This window comes from Mobula hypostoma, chromosome 27 (assembly GCF_963921235.1).
Source record: "Mobula hypostoma chromosome 27, sMobHyp1.1, whole genome shotgun sequence".
In the NCBI taxonomy this organism is placed as follows: domain Eukaryota; kingdom Metazoa; phylum Chordata; class Chondrichthyes; order Myliobatiformes; family Myliobatidae; genus Mobula; species Mobula hypostoma.
This window is the reverse complement of record NC_086123.1, coordinates 12,710,350-12,730,259: the sequence shown is the minus strand read 5'-3', so window position 1 is coordinate 12,730,259 and position 19,910 is coordinate 12,710,350. Positions and strand designations below refer to the sequence as shown.

The following is a 19,910-nucleotide window of genomic DNA, read 5'->3' as shown; positions in this document are numbered from 1 at the left end:
CGACAGAACTGGAGGAAAAAAGCTGAGGAGTAAATTTAAAAGGTGGGGGGAGGGAAGAGAGAAACATAAGGTGAAAGGTGAAAGGTGAAAGCGGGAGGGGAAGAGATGAAATAAAGAGCTGGAAAGTTGATTGGTGAAAGAAATACAGGGCTGGAGAAGAGAGTCTGACTGAGAAGGACAGAAGGCTATGGAAGAAAGAAAAGGGGGAAGCACCAGAGTGAAGTGTTAGGTGAGCAAGGAGATAAGGTAAGGTGAGAGAGGGTAAAGGGGACAGGGAATGGTAAGGGGTGGGGGGTGGCATTACAGGATGCTCATACTGTTAGGTTGGAGACTACCCCGACTGAATATAAAGTGTCGTTCCTCCAACCTAATTGTGGCCTCATCGCAACAATGGAGGCCATAGATAGACATATCGGAATGGGACATGGAATTAAAATGACGCATCCATCATCAAGGACTGCTACCATCCAAGGCCATACTCTCTCCACGCTGCTACCATCAGGAATGATGTACAGGAAACTAAGCATCTACAATACCAGGTTCAGAATCAGTTATTACCCTCAATCATTAGGCTCTTGAACCAGAGGGGATAACCACTCTATTCAACACTGTTCTCAGAACCTATGGATTCACTTTCAAGGACTCTTCATCTCATATTCTCAATATTTATTGCTTATTTATTGTTATTATTTGTAGAATTTGTTGTCTTTCATACATGGGTTGTTTGTCCTGTTGGTGCAGTTTTTCATTGATTCTATGGAGATTTTTTGTACCTACTGTGAATGCCCACAAGAAAAAGAATCTCAGGGTTGTATACAATGACATACATGTACTTTGATAATAAATTTACTTTCAACTTTAAAAAAAAATCTGGTATTCAATTTTTCTACAAAGTGGATGACCTCCCCCCCCCGCCACACTACTTGACAAATTCCTGCTCATCTGTATACCCTTGAAGCTTTTTGAATCCTCCTCACAATTCACCATCTATTTGGGTTCTACCATCAGCAATGTTGGAACCATTTAATTTGGTTCCCTGGATAACCTTAAGATGTGGCAATATTTTTGCCACACAACTACCAAATGAGTGTCAACATTCAATCACAAGAGCATCTATGAATTTCTTATCAACCAGAAACTGAAATCACATCAGCCAAACAAATAAAGTGATAACAAGAGCAGGCCAGAGGCAAGTATCCTGCGGCATGTGCCTCATCTCCAGACAACCTAAAGCCAATTACATACCACCATCTACAAACACAAGCCTCGAATGCAATGAGTGCAGCAAGGACAGCCATTGAGTAACTGATCTGATATGCACTTCAACCATTATCATAAAAGTTTACTACCTCTACCACTTGCAAAATATGTCCAAAATCTCTACTTGGCTCTAGTGAGTACAATCTACAGGTAGCTTTGCAGCAACTTCATAACTCTCAGAGCAAACAGGAAAGAACAAAAGCTGCAGCAACACCATTATCCGAATGCTCCTCTTCATTTCACAGACCAATCTGGAAAAAAAGCACCTCTCATTGCCGCTTGGTAATGAGAAACCCTGTGCAATAATACTGTGGGATCACATTGCAATTAAATCATAAACTGTCAACTTTGGGAAGTAGAAATGGACAACAAATGCCAATTTGGAAAGTGATACCCACATTTTACAAATTCATAAAATGAAAAGGAAAAACGTTTACCCAGTTATGGCCAGAATTTTAGCAAGTCCCCACTACAATCTACACTGATTAATTATATCACTAACTTCTCTGTTGAGCTTTCTTTCATAATTTAACATTTGCAAATGCTCCTATAGCTGAAAGAAGTCTTCTGCAAAGTCCAGTACCAAAGAGTAAAGGAAAAAAATGCCAGTAAAAATTCTGTACAAAATATATTCATGGTTCTTAAATGTTTTAAATTAACATGTGTACAAAACATTTTGAGAACATAACACTTCCAAACATTTTGACCAATAATCTGAAGAAAGAAAGTAAGAATAACAAAAAAAAACCTCAAATCTTATGAGAGCGTGAGGAAAAAACAAAATTCTCCTTATTGAACAAACTGGAATTTGGTAAAAATCTCCTCCCTTTATTCCTACACGTCTTAGCAGAAATTTTCTATTTTCTTTTGAGCTTTCCAAAAATTCCAAGCCTTAGTTAAACTTAAAAATCATTGAATGAAGAATGTGTATCAGCAGAACAGTGACTGCATGCATGCTAAGTGTTACAGAAAGTGCAAAGTAATTTCATATTTAAGTACAAAATGAAAGCTTCACAATTCTAGTGGATCTAGGTATGAACAATGGTGGGTAAATAAGCAACCAATAGAAAGAAGCCCTGAACATCTCCACTGACAACAACTATAAAGCCTAGCGTAGAAATGCCAAAGACAAAGTAGAATTACTTGTAGCCATCTTTAATCTGTAGTAAATATGTCTTAAACATGGTGAGGACACACCATCACAGATGCTCATATTTAAAATGTTAAATAATTAGGAACATTCCATATGGTATCAAAGTAAAGATGAGTGCAGTGACACAGATTAAAGAACAACAACTCTGTACTAACATCTCAGTTTTTCTACTGACAACTATCTATTATAACTGCAACCTTTTGACAAAGTAGTTGCACAAGTATGTTCTATCCATTCTTCAAGAATAATAGAATCTTGCCAATTACTGCACGATTATCTACTCTCAATCATTAATGGATTATTCTGCCCCGTTTCAAATTCTTATTACTCTTTAGCGATAAACGTGAGTGCAGAGGCCAGTTTCTCTGCAGTCACAGATTTCCAACCTAGCAGACAATTTGCCATTTTACCTTTTGTCCTACATACTTGGGTGTGAAGACAGTTTAAGTAGAACATTCCTGCTCTTCCAGGGAAAATGTCTGCCTTTTTCCATTTCAGCACCAAAGAGTAAATAATATCACATAGCGCATTAATTACAAGATATCTGATAATTTATAACACATCTTATAACTGCAGGATAGAAGCTATCCTCAAACCTGGTGGTACATGCTTTCAGGTTTTGGTATCTTCAGCCCAATGGGAGCGAAAAAAGAGACATTACATGAAAAACCTAGGTACCTTTATCACTATGGTGTCACAATTATCAAAATTCCTACCTAACGATAATATGGAAGTGACCTCACAACATGACCAAGGTGATTTTAGGTTCCATTGCCCTCTGCACTGACAAGTAGATGGGGAAAGAGGTGAAATATTAAAGGGTAATTGAGTTGTGGAGTGCTTGCTTTGTTTTTTGAAGTGGCTTAAGTATCTAAATTAAAGCTACTTCCTGCTTCCCTGACATAAATTGATAAAGACTGTCCTTACAGTACAAACTCACTGATTTTCTTTTCAAGGTTCCATAGCTGTTTCATGAAATACCAACTATTGTCTTTAAAGATTCCAGATTAATACTATAACATAACTGACATTGAGGCCTATTGTAACAGTTTGGTTCAGGTACTTTATTAAAAAAAACTCACCAGAATTACTTACGAGCTCAAATATTCATAGTATTTAAATTGACAATAAGATTAATAACTCACTGATATCAGAATATAGGAGGGTTATAAAAGCCAAGACAATTTCAAGAAATATTTTCACCTTGCAGATTAAATATCTTAAAGCACTTAACATGATTTGAATTGACAGCATCCAACTGTTCACTTTTCAGAAATATCTAATGCTCCAGAGTAGCTATGAGTAATTATCTAATATCATTCAAATATGTATCCACATGTACTCGCATTTTCAATTTTCTTATTAGTTACTGAGATAACCTTGACTTTGCAGATAAATATTAAGTTGTTTTAAAATGAAGAAAAAGTGCTAAAATACATTAAGGATGATGCTTCACACCTTTAAAAAAAAGGGTAGAAGCAGTTTTTAATGAACAATTAAAATGATTTTAAAAAATCAAAATATTAAGCAAGTCATGTATTAAAGCATTTACAAAGTTTGAATTACTAAATAAGAGATCATTGTTGTTTAAAGTGACAGATATGGTAATTTCTTATGAACTTGCTCTGGTCAAAGGATTGCCAAGTATGAGCTCAATGAAAAAGAGACACAAGCCATTTATTTTACGAAAGAACCTAATCACAATTCCACAGGTATACAGCAACACACACACAATGCTGGAGGCATTCAGCAGGTCAGCAGGGGAATAAAAGGTCAATGTTTCGAGCCGAGACCCTTCATCAGGATGCTGATCCTAAAGACAATCCAGATCCACATGAAGGGTCTCAGACCGAAATGTCAACTGTCCATTGCCCTCCATAGATGCTGCCTGACGTGCTGACTTCCTCCAGCATTTTCTGTATGTTGCTCAAGACTTTCAGTATCTGCAGCATCTCTTGCGTGGATAGTTATACAAGTTACTTTAATGGTCAATACAAACATTTAAAATGCAAGTTTAGATGTTGATGGACTAGAACAGTGGTCCCCAACCACCGGGCCGCCAAGTAACAATATGATTTGGCAATATGAAATGATATGAGTCAGCTGCACCTTTCCTCATTCCCTGTCACGCACTGTTGAACTTGAACACCCCTCCCCCACCCTCCGTCAGCCGGTCAGCAAGAATATTGTCAATATTAAACCGGTCGGCGGTGCAAAAAAGGTTGGGGACCCCAGGATTAGAAGATAACTGGTTCTTTTTTAAATTAATAGGCTCACTTTTCCTGTATTAACTCAGCTTACAGGGGAGCATAACCCTACTGCATGGATCCAAAAACTGGGTTTTGATCCTGACCCCAGGTGATGCTGTGTGGAGTTTGCAAGTTTTCCCTGAGGCAATACATATTTTCCCAGATGCTCTAGTTATCTTCCTCATCCCAAAGACATACAGGTAGGTTAAATGTCTGCTGTAAATTGCCCATGTGTACGTAGGTGTTAATGGGAATATGAGAAAGAACAGATTACAGGGAGATAATTAGGACAGTGAGACTGATACAGGGCGCTGAGAACCTGCACAGGTCACAGAACACACACAAAATGCCGGAGGAACTCAGCAGGCCAGGCAGCATCCATGGAAAATAGTACAGTCAATGTTTCAGGCCGAGACCCCGCACAGATCAAATGACCTCCTTCATTGTCTCATGGAAATATATTGCTATTATACATTTCAAAGAGAAAAACAAAATATTACATTATGAACCATACTCTATTGTATTTGTATTTGTGCACAGCTCATCTAACTCACATCAGAATGAATCATGTTTTTCCTCAAGTACATCACCAATTATTTGAAAAAAATATATAGCTGGGGAGAAATAAAAACTAAAGCAAAAATAGGAACAAATGAACAACTAAAATGTGTATATAGTAAGCATTCCCAATACAAAAACCTACTAAATGGATGAGAGCTAGAAAATCGAAATAAACAATACCTGCTGGTTCTCCTTAACCACCCAATATTCCACAATTTGCCCTGAGGCAAATTTAAGCAGATAAATCCCAGGGTTTGACAAGGTTCCCTCAGACCCTGTGAAAAGCTAGTGCAGAAATTGCATGAGCCCTAGCCAAGTTATTTAAAACATCCTTGGCCAAGCATGAGGTGCCAGAGGATTGGAGGACAATAATGTTATTTTGATGTTTTAGAAATGCTCTAAGAATAAGCCAAGAAATCATAGGTCGGTGATCCTGACATCAGGAGTGGGCATTTTGCTGAAACAGGGGTGGGGGGGGGGGTGTTGACGTGTTGATGCTCGCTGCTGTTTGTGCAGGAGAGGGGAAGACTTTAGGGTACTAACAATTTTCTGTCACTTATTCTTTTGGGGTTTTCGTGATGATTTTTTCTGTTCTTTTCAGTTTTTTGTGATGTCTGTGAAGACAAGTATTTCATGTTGTATACTGTATACATTCTCTGATGATAAACAGAACCGTTTGAAAGTTATTCTAAGAGACTGGATATACAAGTAATTGAATACACAGCAACTGATTAGAGATAGTCAACATAGCTTTGTGCATGGTAAGTAGTGTCTAACCAATCTTATATAGTTTTTCGAGGAAGTTAACAGGAAAGTTGAACACAAGGCAGTTGATATTGTCTATAAGGACTTTAGCAAATGTCTTTGACAAGGTCCTGCATGGGAGGTTGATCAAGAAGGTTCAGATGTTTGACGTTCAAGACGAGGTTGTAAATTGGATTAGACATTGGCTTTGCAAAAGCAGCTAAAGAGTGGTTGTAGATGGTTGCCTCGCTGACTGGAGGCCCACGACTAATGGTGTGCTGCAGGGAACTGTGCTGGATCCATTGTTATTCGTCATCTATATCAACCATTTGGATGATAATGTGGTAAACTGCATCAGCAAATTTTTGGATGATACCAAGATTGTGTGTAGTAGACAGCAAGGAAGACTATCAAAGCTTGCAGCAGGATCTGGACCAGCTAGAAAAATGGGCTGAAAAATGGCAGGTGTAATTTAATGCATATAAGTGTGAAGTGTTGCACTTTGGGCAGATTGACCAGCACAGGTCTTACACGGTGAGAGGTAGGCCACTGAGGAGTGTGGCAGAAGAGGCATCTCGGAAAACAAATCCATAATTCCTTGAAAATGGTGTCACCGGTAGACACGGTCATAAAGAAAGCTTTTAGCACATTGGCCATCATAAATCAATGTAATGAGTAAGGGAGTTGGGATGTTATGTTGAAATTGTATAATACTTTGGTGAGGACCAATGTGGAAGATTGTGTCCAGTTTTGGTCACCTAAATATAGGAAAGATGTAGACAAGACTGAAAGACTGCAGAGAAAATTTACAAGGATGCTTCCAGGACTTGATTAAACTTCTAGGGAAAGGTTGAGTAGATTAGGGCTTTATCCCCTGGAACACAGAAGATTGAGGAGAGATTTGATGGAGGAACACAAAATTTTAAAGGGTATAGATAGGGTAAATACAAGCAGGCTTTTTCCACTGAGGCTGGGTAAGGCTACAATTTGAGGTCATGGGTTAAGAGTGAAAGATGAAATATTTAAGGAGAATATGACAGTGAGCTTCTCCTGGAGGGTGGTGAGAGTGTGGAACAATCTAGCAACGCAAATGGTGGGTGGAGGGTCGATTTTAACATTTAAGAAAGATTTTATAGGTACTTGGCTGAGGGGTATGGAGGGCTATGTCTGGGTGTAGGTCAATGGGACTTGGCAGATTAACGGTTCAGTACAATCTATATGGGCCAAAGGGCCTGCTTCTGTGTTATAGTATTCTATGATTCTACAACCCTAACTGTTAATTAGGCTACATTGAAAAACTACTGCATATTGATGAAGTTAGCAGGCAAAATAGCACACATTGCAAACAGTGTTGCCAATTAAAGTGAGTAGTTGGAATATCATACCTAATATTTGCAGAGGCTCCCAGCTAAAATTACTTCAATGTTCTTAGATAACAATATTATCATTAACAGATAGCACAATACTGCCAATGTATACAGACACTTACACACAACATTAATCTGGGAAGCATGCACTTTACTATTTTTTAGGTTGCCAAAGCTCCTCTCCTTGGCAACCTACATCTGCAACTGCCCCTATAAGACTCCACCAACACAGCTTCCTGAGACTTGCACCCCTCTGATGTTTCTCCAGGTGCCTGCATTCACTTTGGGACACCACCCCAGACATTTTCTTTTCTTCCCCGTGTCATCAGACAGAAAATACAAAAGCATGAAAGCACTTTCTCGGTAGCTTTTACACTCTGTTCTGCATTGTTATTGTTTTACTTAATTTAAACTCAGTGTACAGTATAACAATTTGATCTGTAATTTTTTCCACTATACCTTGGTACATGTGACAATAGTAAATCCAAAATCAAGCACAAACATTCTGGATTTACTAGCTGCGACTATGACAACGGTGTCCCGAAGTAAGTACAGGAGCCCGAAGGAACATCAAGGGGTGCAAGGAAGCAAGTAGTTATTTTTCAATGTAGCCTAGTTAACAATTAGGGTTGTAGAATCATAGAACACTATAGCACAGAAGTAGGCACTTTCATAATAGTTAATCAACAAAGCAATTTATTTGGTGCACGTAATGAACAAAATCAGCACTGACACCTCATGCAGATAATAGGCCATCTTCATATAATGCTATTGATGATTGCATCCTCCAAATCTTCATTTTCATTGTAACATTCAAGATGATTGTTGATACATTTAAATTCTTCATAGTTCTTAACTTGTTGAAGTAGAGAAATTATTTCATTTTTACTCCCATTCGTTTCTGGCATCCCGAAGCCTGGATGCTTGAAACCGCAGTGAGCCAAACAGTTCAGAATTGTCTTACTGCTTATGTCTCGCCATCTATCAGTGATAAAAATCAATGCCTCTCAACCTAAACATACGCAACTGATGCTATTTAAAAACTGTTCATTCCAAGTGTGGTGTAGCATCTAACGGCCACACAAATGCATATGATTGATGTTCGTTAAAACCTGTTCAGCAACAGTCTCCTGCCCCAAATAAATGGCACGGTGTCCCAACCAAACAAAGGGAATCTTAGCAAATGTCTCAATTAAGTTGTCCCAAGTAAGCAGCTTCCCCGATTAACCGATGGCCCAATTAATCAGAATCCACTGTATGACTTTGATCATCTGCTTCAATAACAATAGTACTACAAAAGACAAAAAAGGTGGTGATGGGAAGAAAATGGCAGAGGGAGAAGGAATATTGGGAATGTGTAAATGCCAAAGGTTATTATATAGTAACAATCTAATGATTATTCAATAGCATTTTTGGCATCAACTCAACCATGTGAACTGATAGCTGTGACCAAAATAATTAGATGTGGTCCTCTCTACAATAGACTGGAAGCTAGAGAATAAAAAAAAATTTCTCATTATGAAAGGAAAAGGATGGGTTCCTAAAGAAATAAAGTTTATATTAAATTAACTCTGTGGTTAAGAAGCCATACAGTGTATTGGCCTTCATCAATCGTGGAATTGAAGTTAGGAGCCAAGAGGTAATGTTGCAGCTATATAGGACACTGGTCAGACCCCACTTGGAGGACTGTGCTCCGTTCTGGTCGCCTCACTACAGGAAGGATGTGAAAGCCATAGAAAGGGTGCAGAGGAGACTTACAAGGATGTTACCTGGATTGGGGAGTATGCTTTATGAGAATAGGTTGAGTGAACTCGGCCTTTTCTCCTTGGAGCGACGGTGGATGAGAGGTGACCTGATAGAGGTGTATAAGATGATGAGAGACATTGATCTTGTGGATAGTCAGAGGCTTTTTCCCAGGGCTGAAATGGTTGCCACAAGAGGACACAGGTTTAAGGTGCTGGGAGTAGGTACAGAGGAGATGCCAGGGGTAAGTTTTTTACTCAGAGAGTGGTGAGTGCGTGGAATGGGCTGCCGGCAACGGTGGTGGAATCGGATATGATAGGGTCTTTTAAGAGACTTTTAGATAGGTACATGGAGCTTAGAAATTACTAGGTTTTTATTTATAGCCCTCTATTTTACTAAGGTAGGGACATGTTCGGCACAACTCTGTGGGCCGAAGGGCTTGTATTGTGCTGTAGGTTTTCTATGTTTCTATTAAGTTCAATTTTAAGTGATAATCACTTAGGTACTCAATTTCTACCACATATTAACTCAAGCTTAGTTCAAATAAAATTAGGGATGAAGAACATAGATTTCACTTTCTGAGAATGTTTATTTATTATATTTCTTTTCTTTAACAACTATATATTTAATTGTTACAACCAAACTATGCAAGCAGAGATACAGAAAGAATGTTGCAATTGTGTTCATAGCTTGCAACAACTGTTCAAAAAGACATGAAGTACATCTGAATCTGTAAGTTTATCTAATGTTTCCTGAACACACAATGATTTCTTGGGAAATACCATGACTTCCACTTGAAAATGCTGCCATTTCTCAAATGACTGTCATCGTTTGAGATTCCTGTAGAGATGTGGAAGGCTTGAATTTAACAACTACCATTTCCATTGATTTCTTGACAGAGATCCGTACTATTACTCCTCATGGTGTCTAATGGCAATGCACAAACTTGCTATGACTCCACAGCAATTACTCTGGAAATTACTCACTGAACCAAGTTACACTTGGAGCAGGCATGGTGAACCCATTATAACTGATTAGTAAGGACTATCTAAAAGTGAAATAATTAAATGCATTGAATTAAGTTTTAAAGTATTTAACTGTTTAAGCATGTCTTGAAGTATTGAAGTGTTTTAAATTTAAACATTTTCGTATTATGTACAGTATATTTTTTTTGTTAGTTAATTTTGAGTGCTTCCATATGTCATGACCATGATGAAGGTTTGATCAGGTTTGAGAGCTGATTTAGCCAAAAGATTGTCCTGAAGAGCTGTCAAAGTTTCCTTCCACAATATTGTGCATAGGTCTCATTTCAGCCCACCCACACTAAGGAATAATGTAGAAATTATTGCCCTTCATACATTAAGCTCAGCACTTATTTCAAACCTAATGTTTTCTGAGCCTCACAATGATAAATACAGGATTGAATGCAGTTTGCAGTGTTATTGTGCCCTCTGCTGATCAAACTTAAGAAGTATATTACTTTCAACATGTTACAAGAAAAAGTAAAATGCCCAGAATTAGAATTAATTTTAATTACTGTGCTAATCCCTGCTTTCTACCTAGAGTAAAATCAGAATACATTGGGAACATTAACTTTAAAGAATCATCAGTATGGTTTTCATCCTCACTGCCTTAAAACAGAGCCTATAGAGTCCCCAGTTGCAGCTACCTCTGAGGACTATAGATGCCATATCCTTCACAGAAGCAAAGAAACGTACAGCACCGAAATAGACCTTTATGGGCCACCTTCTTCTTACCAACTATGATCCCCAACTCTGCAACCTTTACTTGCAAGGCCTGTACCCCACTACTTTTTTCATATCCAAATACAGTGGATTCCAGTTAATTGGGACAAATTGGAACCAGTACATTTTGGCTCAATTAAACGGCCGCCCAAGTTAGCCAAAGCTTCATGGAAATAGTTAAGAAGATATTAAAAAAAACACAAACTACCATCTAATTGAGTAACAAATTAAGTATTTAAATGAAATACAGAACAAGTTAGAACAGCAATATTACTACAGTACTATAAAACTGTATTAGTTTTATAGTTTCATTCAGTGTACGCAATGAACAAGATCAGCACTGACACTTACAGCAGATAATGGACTGCCTTCATACAATGCTTTTGACGATTACATCCTCGAAATTTTCATTTTCACTGAAAATTAGTGACCACTTTGCAAAGCCAACAGGATATTTAGCAATCAATAGCATCAGAATTCTTCTTGGTAAAGGCTCCACATACCATTACTGTTCCCAAATCATCCAAGAGAAGATTTCTCTATAATTTACTATTAAATCAATTTCCACATTAGGCATGACTCCCAAGATAAGAACTTGATTAAATTTTACCAATAAAGCAACTACATGATCAGCATTCTGAAAGTTCTTCAGCAGAAACTATAACCAGTAAAGATGCTGGGAAATTTGTTAATCTAACTGTGGAGAAAGCAATATAGCTAGCTGTCCACCAAAATTAAACAACCAATTTTGACATCTTTTATCCCATGGAGCATAAGTCTCATATCATAGAAGTTAAGCAAAATGGCAGCCTTTATTGTCAATGCTAGTATTTGCTTAATTATGTCTGCAGAGATTGAAGGATGTGATGGCCTATATTTGCACTTTCTCTGGTAAATCAAATTCTCCTCGCATCCTTACGTAGTATCTTTCTCGCTTGAACTATTTCTATTGCAGTACTGCTGTGAGGAAAGAGTTAATTCTGATTCTTCCTTTGTACATAGTAAAATAAAGTGGAATTTTGAAGACAAAATGGTGTCAGGAAGAAATGTAATAATGGCCTTTTTTCTCTTTTTATTGACCAATGTTTTGTCTCTATTTTGAATGCACGTCATTAAGATAAAGATCAAGATCGAGCTCAAGTTTTATGGTCATTCAACCATAGACGAACATCCATGAATACAGCCTGGGGCCAAGGAGCAAAACACAGTACCAACAGTCAGACACAACACAAGTCACAAACAAGATAGCAAGCACATATAAGATATCAGTAAAATATAGTAACAGAAAAAAGTAAATACTCCGAGATCCACCCCCCCCACCCCCGAGTCCATGAATGTTGCAGCAGTCTGCAGTTGAACACAGCTCATCTTCTGAGCGAACACTGGGGGCAGCTTTGTCGCCAGGCCACACTGTCTTCACAAAATAATCTGCAGATGTTGGGGGGTCAGAGCAACACTCACAACACTCACTCACTCAGTCCTGACGAAGGGTTCCGGCCCGAAACATTGACTGAACGTTTCCACGGATGCTGCCCGACCTGCTGAGTTCCTCCAGCGTGTTGTGAGTCTCACACTGTCTTCAGTACATGCACCGACTCTGACTCCTCTCTCCTAGGTGGCTGTAAACATGCAATACCGCAGCTTGTGGCCTAGTCCTCCCTACAACTGACGTCACGCAGCTCCCATCATCTGCCCCTGCAGTCCGCCGATTGATCAGTGAATCAGAGTTGCAGCATTCCACATTGATTATGTTCTACAGGGTCTTGCGGCCACAAGAAAAGCGATTAAGACAATCACTTGCTGTTAGACTGCGCACCGCCTTCTCGCAGCACCTCCTCCAATGCAGGCAGCACAATCCAGACCAAGTGCAGTTGTTTCGGTTTCTCCAGCAACAAGCAATCCACTGATGGGGCAGACCTGCAGCACTCTAAGTTTTTAATGTCCAGTAGAGTCTTGCAATTGTAAAAAAAGGTTTAAAAAAAGACAATAAAACCTTTGACTGACCCTGTAGAAGCCTCTGCAATTGAATGTGCCGTCATCCTACCAGAAGATGAAATACTGGTGAATAATGTTTTCCTCCCTGTAGATCTGTTATCTCCTTTTTTTCTTTTACATAATGTACATATTGTCTGGGCCGAAGATCATAAAAGGTAAAGGGTTGCAGCTGGTTCCACCAAGGGATGGAAAAAGTATTGAGGTGATAATTGTTATGCTTTGCAAGGAGCTTACAGGTATAAAATGGGGAACTTTCTTTGTGCAGAGGGAGTTTTAGAGCTAGGCTACGTCACAACCGGTGCTAGTGCTAAGAAGACAAGGACAAGTACACCGACAGCGCTAGAGTACATCGAGTGAGAGAGTGAGAGAAGGCTGCTTGTAAGCTTGCCAGATCTGTGGCTCCCCTCTGGCACTGCAAAGATCGGCTTGTTAAGAGGATAAGTATGATTTTGATTTCTGTATTGCTACTACTGTGGACTTCTCACTTACTTTCTGTATTGCATTTGTGCAGAGGGAGTTTTATTGTGGCCCTGAATACACGTGCAGTGTCTCCGTTGTTTGCAAATGCATGTACGAATACTCTGAGCTGAATCAGAAAATTACACATTACGAACATTAAAATAATTTTGGTTTCAGAAGTGGTATAGTCAGCAGGATTCAGCATATTGGGTGCTGGCCAGACTGCTAATTAAGGTACAGTTTCCCAGATTGGAGCAGAGCAAGGGGTTGGCCTGTTGAGTTATGCTGTATGCTTTGAAAATTTATTTGATATGTATAGGGCAGCAGAGCAAAGATTGCCTGCCACTAATGACAATCATAAAGCAGCAAAATATTACTTTAGCCGAAACAGCGAGGTTGCCCCATGAACGAGCAAAGGCAAAACTCAGCAAACTACCCTGTTGTGGAAGGTGCTTAGAGCACAGTAGGAACACTGGATGAAGATGAGTGATCAGCATCCAGCTCTGATCAAAATGAAATGATTATAGGTTAGGAACTCAACAGTTAGGATGGTGATATCTGGTATGACACTGATACCTGGTGTGGTAATGGTCCTGAGGATCTCCCAATGAGATGTGAGTAGAATATTACATGCAAGAGCCCAGCAATACATGCTCACCCAGTAACAGTGCATAGCCATAAGACTACGGGGACACAAGAGCAAAGACTGACTAGGGCATAGAAGACTGAGGAAAAGGGGGCCATTTGAGATGTATAGAGTTGCAAGAAAAAATTTGTAAACACTTTGCAATTACCTGGTTTTCTGCATTAATTACTCATAAATTGTGGTCTGATTTTCATCTAAGTCACAATAACAGATTAACACTTTCTGCCTAAACTAATAACACACAAGCAATTGTACTTTTCGTGTCTTTATTGAACACATTGCTTAATCGTTTACAGCCACTAGAAAAAATGTGAACCCTTGCATTTAATAACTGGTAGAACCTCCTTCAGCAGCAACAATCTTCACCAAATGTTCCCTGTATTTGCAGATCAGACTTCCACAACGGCAAGGAGGAACTTTAGACCATCTTCAATATTTCTGAGATACATTACTTGAACAGCCCTCTTCAGGTCATGCCACAGCATTTCAATTGGTTTAAGGTATGGACTCTGACTTGGCCATTCCAAAACATATTTTTTCCTCTTTTCAAACTATTCTGTTGTTGATTTACTCTTGGGTTTCGGATCATTGTCTTGCTGCAACATCCAATTTCTATTAAGCTTCAGGTGATAGATCGCTATCCTGAGGCAGCAAAGCAGTCCCGAACCACGATGCTTCTTCCACCATGCTTCACAGATGGGAGAGGTTTTGGTGTTGGTGTGCAGTGTCCCTTTTCCTCCAAACATAGCGATGTGCATTTTGCCAAAAAATTCAGCTTCTGTCTCATATGTTCACAGAACATTATCTCCAAAGTGTTGTGAAACTTGAGCCACACAGTAATTTTTTTTGGAGAGCAGTGGTTTCCTCCATGGCGTCCTTTCGTGAACACTATTCTTGTTCAGTGTTTTTCTGATCATGGACACATGAACAGAGCCTTTAGCAAGTTCTGGAGATTTCTGCAGATCTTCTGCTATTACCCTTAGGCTCTTTGTCACCTCCTTCAGCAATGCACATTGTGCTCTTGGTGTGATCTGTGCAGGACGCTCATTGCTAGGGAGAATAGCAACAGTACTGAATTTCCTCCATTTGTAAACTATTTCTCTTACTGTGGATTGATCGAACTCAGGTCTTTAGAAATGCCTTTGTAGCCTTTTCCAGCTTCATGCATTCTACAATTCTTCTTCTAAGGTCCTCCGAAAGTTGTTCTGATTGAACTATGGTGCACATAAACAAATCTTTCTTGAGAAGAGCAGGGTCTGTCAGTAACCTGATTTAGTGTGTCTTTTTTATAGGGCAGGGCACCTTTACAACCCACACTTCCGATCTCATCTTATTGATTGGAACACCCGACACCAAATAACTTCAGAAGGCATTACCACAGAGGTTCACATACTTTTTTGAACCTAGACTGTGATTGTTTAAATGGTGCATTCAGTATTGACAAGAAACACAATTGTTTATGTGTTAGTCCTGACGAAGGGTCTCGGCCTGAAACGTCGACTGCGCCTCTTCCTGTAGATGCTGCTTGGCCTGCTGCGTTCACCAGCAACTTTGATGTATGTTGCTTGAATTTCCAGCATCTGCAGAATTCCTGTTGTTTATTGTTTATGTGTTATTAGTTTACACAGATTGCATTTGGCTATTATTGTGGCTTAAATGAGGATCAGACCACATTTTGAGTAAATAATGCAGAAAAGCAGGTTATTGAAATGGATTCACAAACTTTTTCTTGCAACTGTATACACAGAGAAGTGGTGAATATCTCATTGTATGGTTAGTTCAGTTGTAGGACATAGGTGCTAGCATAGTGCATTTGGCCATGGAGGAGGCTAATAATTTGCTCACTCTCCCTGCATAAAGTGGTATTAATACTCAAATGCTGAATGACAATACAAATTTATTTCTGTGAGTCCAATGTGGTATTAAGGATTTATCCCTCTGTGGTAGACTGGAGACAGCAGGGTAGACCTTGGCACAATGTAGACAAGGAAATCGCGATGCTTCAAGCTACAGTTGTACATACAGGCATTTTCCGCCAAATGGGATGGAATATTCCAGCTGAATCAGGGGCATGAGAACAGGGTGGCTCAATATAGGCCCTCACATTTAAGGGGAAATCTGGTGTGCCTCTTAGGAACACAAGTGGGTGAAGCAGAAGCGAGGACAGAGGTATTAAGGCAGGTTGACAAGGGGAAAATGAAAGTTAGGGTTTTGGAGTTGAAGGAAGGCACACGAAGCGCTCAGGGCAATGCTGGCAGTAGCCCCTAGCTAACCTGCAAGAAAATATTTCAAGCACCGTTAAAGGCAGGAGTGGATAAAGCGAGGATTGACGGTATGCCCGCAAGAGACATGCACATCTCATGGAAATATTACTGTGGTAATAGGAAACCTGCGCCTACTGCCCCTCTGTGAGTGGGCTGGGGTGCAGAGAATGATGGACAGCAAGGGCATGAGGATTCATCCGGAGTAGCCCAATTCCCTTCAAGAGCTCACAAAGGGTTGGGGGTCAGGGACTCTGAGCAGTCAGAATAATGAAGCCTCTCTGATAATGAAGCCTCTCTGACAGAGTCCCGAGACCTTAAATAACTATTTACTTTGTGGCGGGGAGGTGGAAACAAATAAAATCTTAATGCTTTATTGGACATGGGAGCCGAATGTTCCCCTAGCCAGCATCAGGGGCCTCTGGTGCAAGTAAAGGACTTAGGAGAAATATAAAAAAAGCACAGGAAATAACTGTTTGATTGGCCTACTGGGGAAGGTCTGCCAATGGAAGCAGAGTACTAATAGCTATTTTACCTGAAGATGAAATGAATGTGCTGCAGGGGCAGACAGTGCATACTAAATTGGAAAAGTTCACATTTGGTATTGTCAAGTTGGCACCTGTCAAGTTAGACTACATGCCTGTGGATAGATACTCTAGGTGATGCTGCTCTATGTAATTAGTGGAAGAGCAAGACATACAAACTCTCGACCACAGATTCCTCTAAGCTTGCTTGTTTAAATAAAGTGCCAGAATGTCTCAACTTTATCTACTGAAACAGATCTATTCAGGATTATTTTAGAATGCAGAGAAGGGAGGAGGTTAGGGAGGGCAAATAGGGAAGAAAGATATTTGAAAGGTAAACAGAGGACTGGTAGCTTTATAGATATTGGGAAGTTTGCAGTAGTCTCAATTTTGCAAAAGTACTTTTAAAAAGACAAAACAGGTGTACAATATCTCAGAAATCACTCAGTTATTTGTGGATGCCACATTTGTGCAACATTGTTAAATGAAGCTTTCAAATCTGTAACTGTATAAAAAGCACAGATAAATAATTTACAACTGAAGGTTAAGAAGTGTAGGTGTTGTAGCATCAGCAACTTCAACTCTTAAAAAAATTCTATATTACTGAATAAAGATTATCCCACTGTGGAGTGCACAGTGATTTCTGCATTTTCCTACATTACAAAAATGACTACTTTAGAAATACTTTGTCTGTTAAACATTTTGAGGTGTTGTAAGGCATCTAAGGCAATACATAAACTTTATTTCCTTCTTCACTATATGAACTGAAGAAATGGGCCAGGAAGTGCACTAGTGTTGTTAACTTTGGATGCAGACAAAACATAGCTTCTTGAATATGAACTTTTATGTGTAATGAGACAAGTTTAGCTTAATCAGCAAGACTTAGTACAGTTTCTTACCTAAAAAGCTCCCGTATTTCTTTTACTTTAGCCTGGAAAGGAATATTTCGAATGAGAATTTTGGAGACCTTCTGATCCTTTTCAATTTGGAGCTTTCTTGCTGGATTCACAGATCTGTATATGCAAGAAGAATTTGATTAGTTCCTAATACTGCTAAAATGTGGATATTTTACATAAAAATGGGAATTGAAGAACAGTTATAATTAATATATAGCAATAGCTACACAATTTCCTAATGTGTACATATGGATAAATGTCACCACTGACTCATTATTCATCGAATTATTTTAACTCATCTAGCATGGGATTCAATATGCTGCAAAGGGAAGAACTTAGTCTGCTGCAACAGATCAAGAAAATACAAAATACTTTGAACTTGTCAACTATTTATGACTGATTTTATCAACTGGGAAAGGTACAATCGTTAGTTGCCCAAATGCAAATTGTGACTTTAAACAGCTGCAAAGACAATTATTTATTTTCCTTCCTTGTAGATTACTTGAATTTTTGCTTTTATGTAAAACTTTAACATTTGTAACCTAGCTACGTTAAACCTTTGTCACATCTAAAATGCAATGAACGTGGATTTCTGGTGTTAAGATATCCAAGCGCCATGCTGGTTTACACAAACTGCAGTGCAAAAGAAACTGGTGCATGCTGAAGGGAGGTTTTATCAGTACTTAAGTTCACCACTGCTACAGTTTAATTTGCTATGAACAGAGTTCATTTACATCACCAGCCCATGTAAGAAACCTGCATGCTACTCCGATTATTTTTGAAATTGACATCATTATACTCGCTAAGACATTTTAATACAACATCAGCAGAAATTATAATGCATGTAGTATCAACATAGCTATATACTGGTTTATGTGTTATGTCAATTCACGTTATCTTTATAGCTTAACTGGAGTTACGTACATTATTTTCTAATTCAGGAAAACTTGATAAAAGTGATATATCGTGGATTGCAACATGTTTTGTTACATGAGATGTGCAATGGACAATGTAGCCTTCAAAGGTATAACTTTGTGATAAACACTTGACAAGGGTAAGAAATAATTCCCTGTTGATTTCTTTATTGAAATATTATTGACTAGCCAATGGCAGAGTAATTTATAGTGACACATCATAAATGAGGTCTATTTTCCAATCATTAGAGATATTTATCAGGAGCGCTGTGTACGTAGCACCTTTAGCACTGTCAGTGATCCCTCCCATTTGTCCAATAATCTCTTTGACCACCGCGCCCCCCCCCCCCCAGTATCATAGGGACCATTGCATTAGGACAAGAATTGTGAGGATGGGAAACAGCTTCTTCCCCCATTCCACAGGACTACTGAACTCCCTGCCACACCCAGCTCATGTATAAAGTATCCAGTTATATTATATTGTTCACTTTTTAACCTCTATCATTCATACACTTATTTGTTAATTTATTTGTGGTAATATTACTTTATGTGTTATGTGTGAGTTATATGTGCTGTGTTGTGCACTTTGGTCTGGAGGAACGTTATCTCTTTTGGTGGTATACATATCTACGGTTGAATGACAACAAATTTGAACTTGCACTCAGATCCTTGAAACAGGAGCAATAAATTGACTACTTATATATTTAAGCATCCATGGTTAAATGCAGTAAATGTATTGATAATTGAAACAAGCCAGTTTTCTCATCTCTAGTGCTTTCAGCTTGATATCATAACATGGCGTTAAAGGCTTTCTTACTGGTATCACCAAGGAAACGATGCAAATTAGTCACATTTATGCAATGCAACGGCTGTTGATCAGAACGTCAAGTCAGTCATCTTCAAATAGTCTTTTCTATCAGAAACTTCCTAATTTGTTGGAAGCTTAGTTTGACAATGGAAAAGTCATGTTTCTTCGATGTCCAGTGAGGGAACAAATATGAAAAGTAAATTCCTTCTGCAGAACTAGTGTTATGGAGTGGTTAAATGAGCAACAGGAATAGATTCATGTAACATGAATTTCATCTATGAATGCACACTTATGATACATGACTGTATCCATGGAGTTAAATGGAGATTGTTGAGGCTGTGCTAGTGCTTCAGGTGAGGGCCCAGTCAGATGAGAAAGGGCACCTTACTGCATGAATACAGCCTACAACTCTAACAATACAACTACAGCACAATACTAAACTTCAACCAAACTCTAACTCCCTCTATCTTCCCAAGACACTTTTGAAAAATAGTACCATGGAAATGAATTACGTTTCATTTAAATTAAAGACACGTGGTCAGTGCTGTGGGAGGGTATAATCAGATACAACAAGTTAGCTGGTTC

The 19,910-nt window shown here is 38.9% G+C and overlaps 1 protein-coding gene across 1 annotated transcript in view; it reads right to left on the bottom strand.

Annotated features, from left to right (window-relative positions):
* rbm19 (RNA binding motif protein 19) overlaps positions 1-19,910 on the bottom strand; it is a 271,057-nt gene that overhangs the window by 165,908 nt on the left and 85,239 nt on the right. Inside the window, exon 21 of the mRNA XM_063034638.1 lies at positions 17,607-17,720. Coding sequence (XP_062890708.1) covers positions 17,607-17,720 — 114 coding nt within the window. The remainder of the gene's footprint in view (positions 1-17,606; positions 17,721-19,910) is intronic.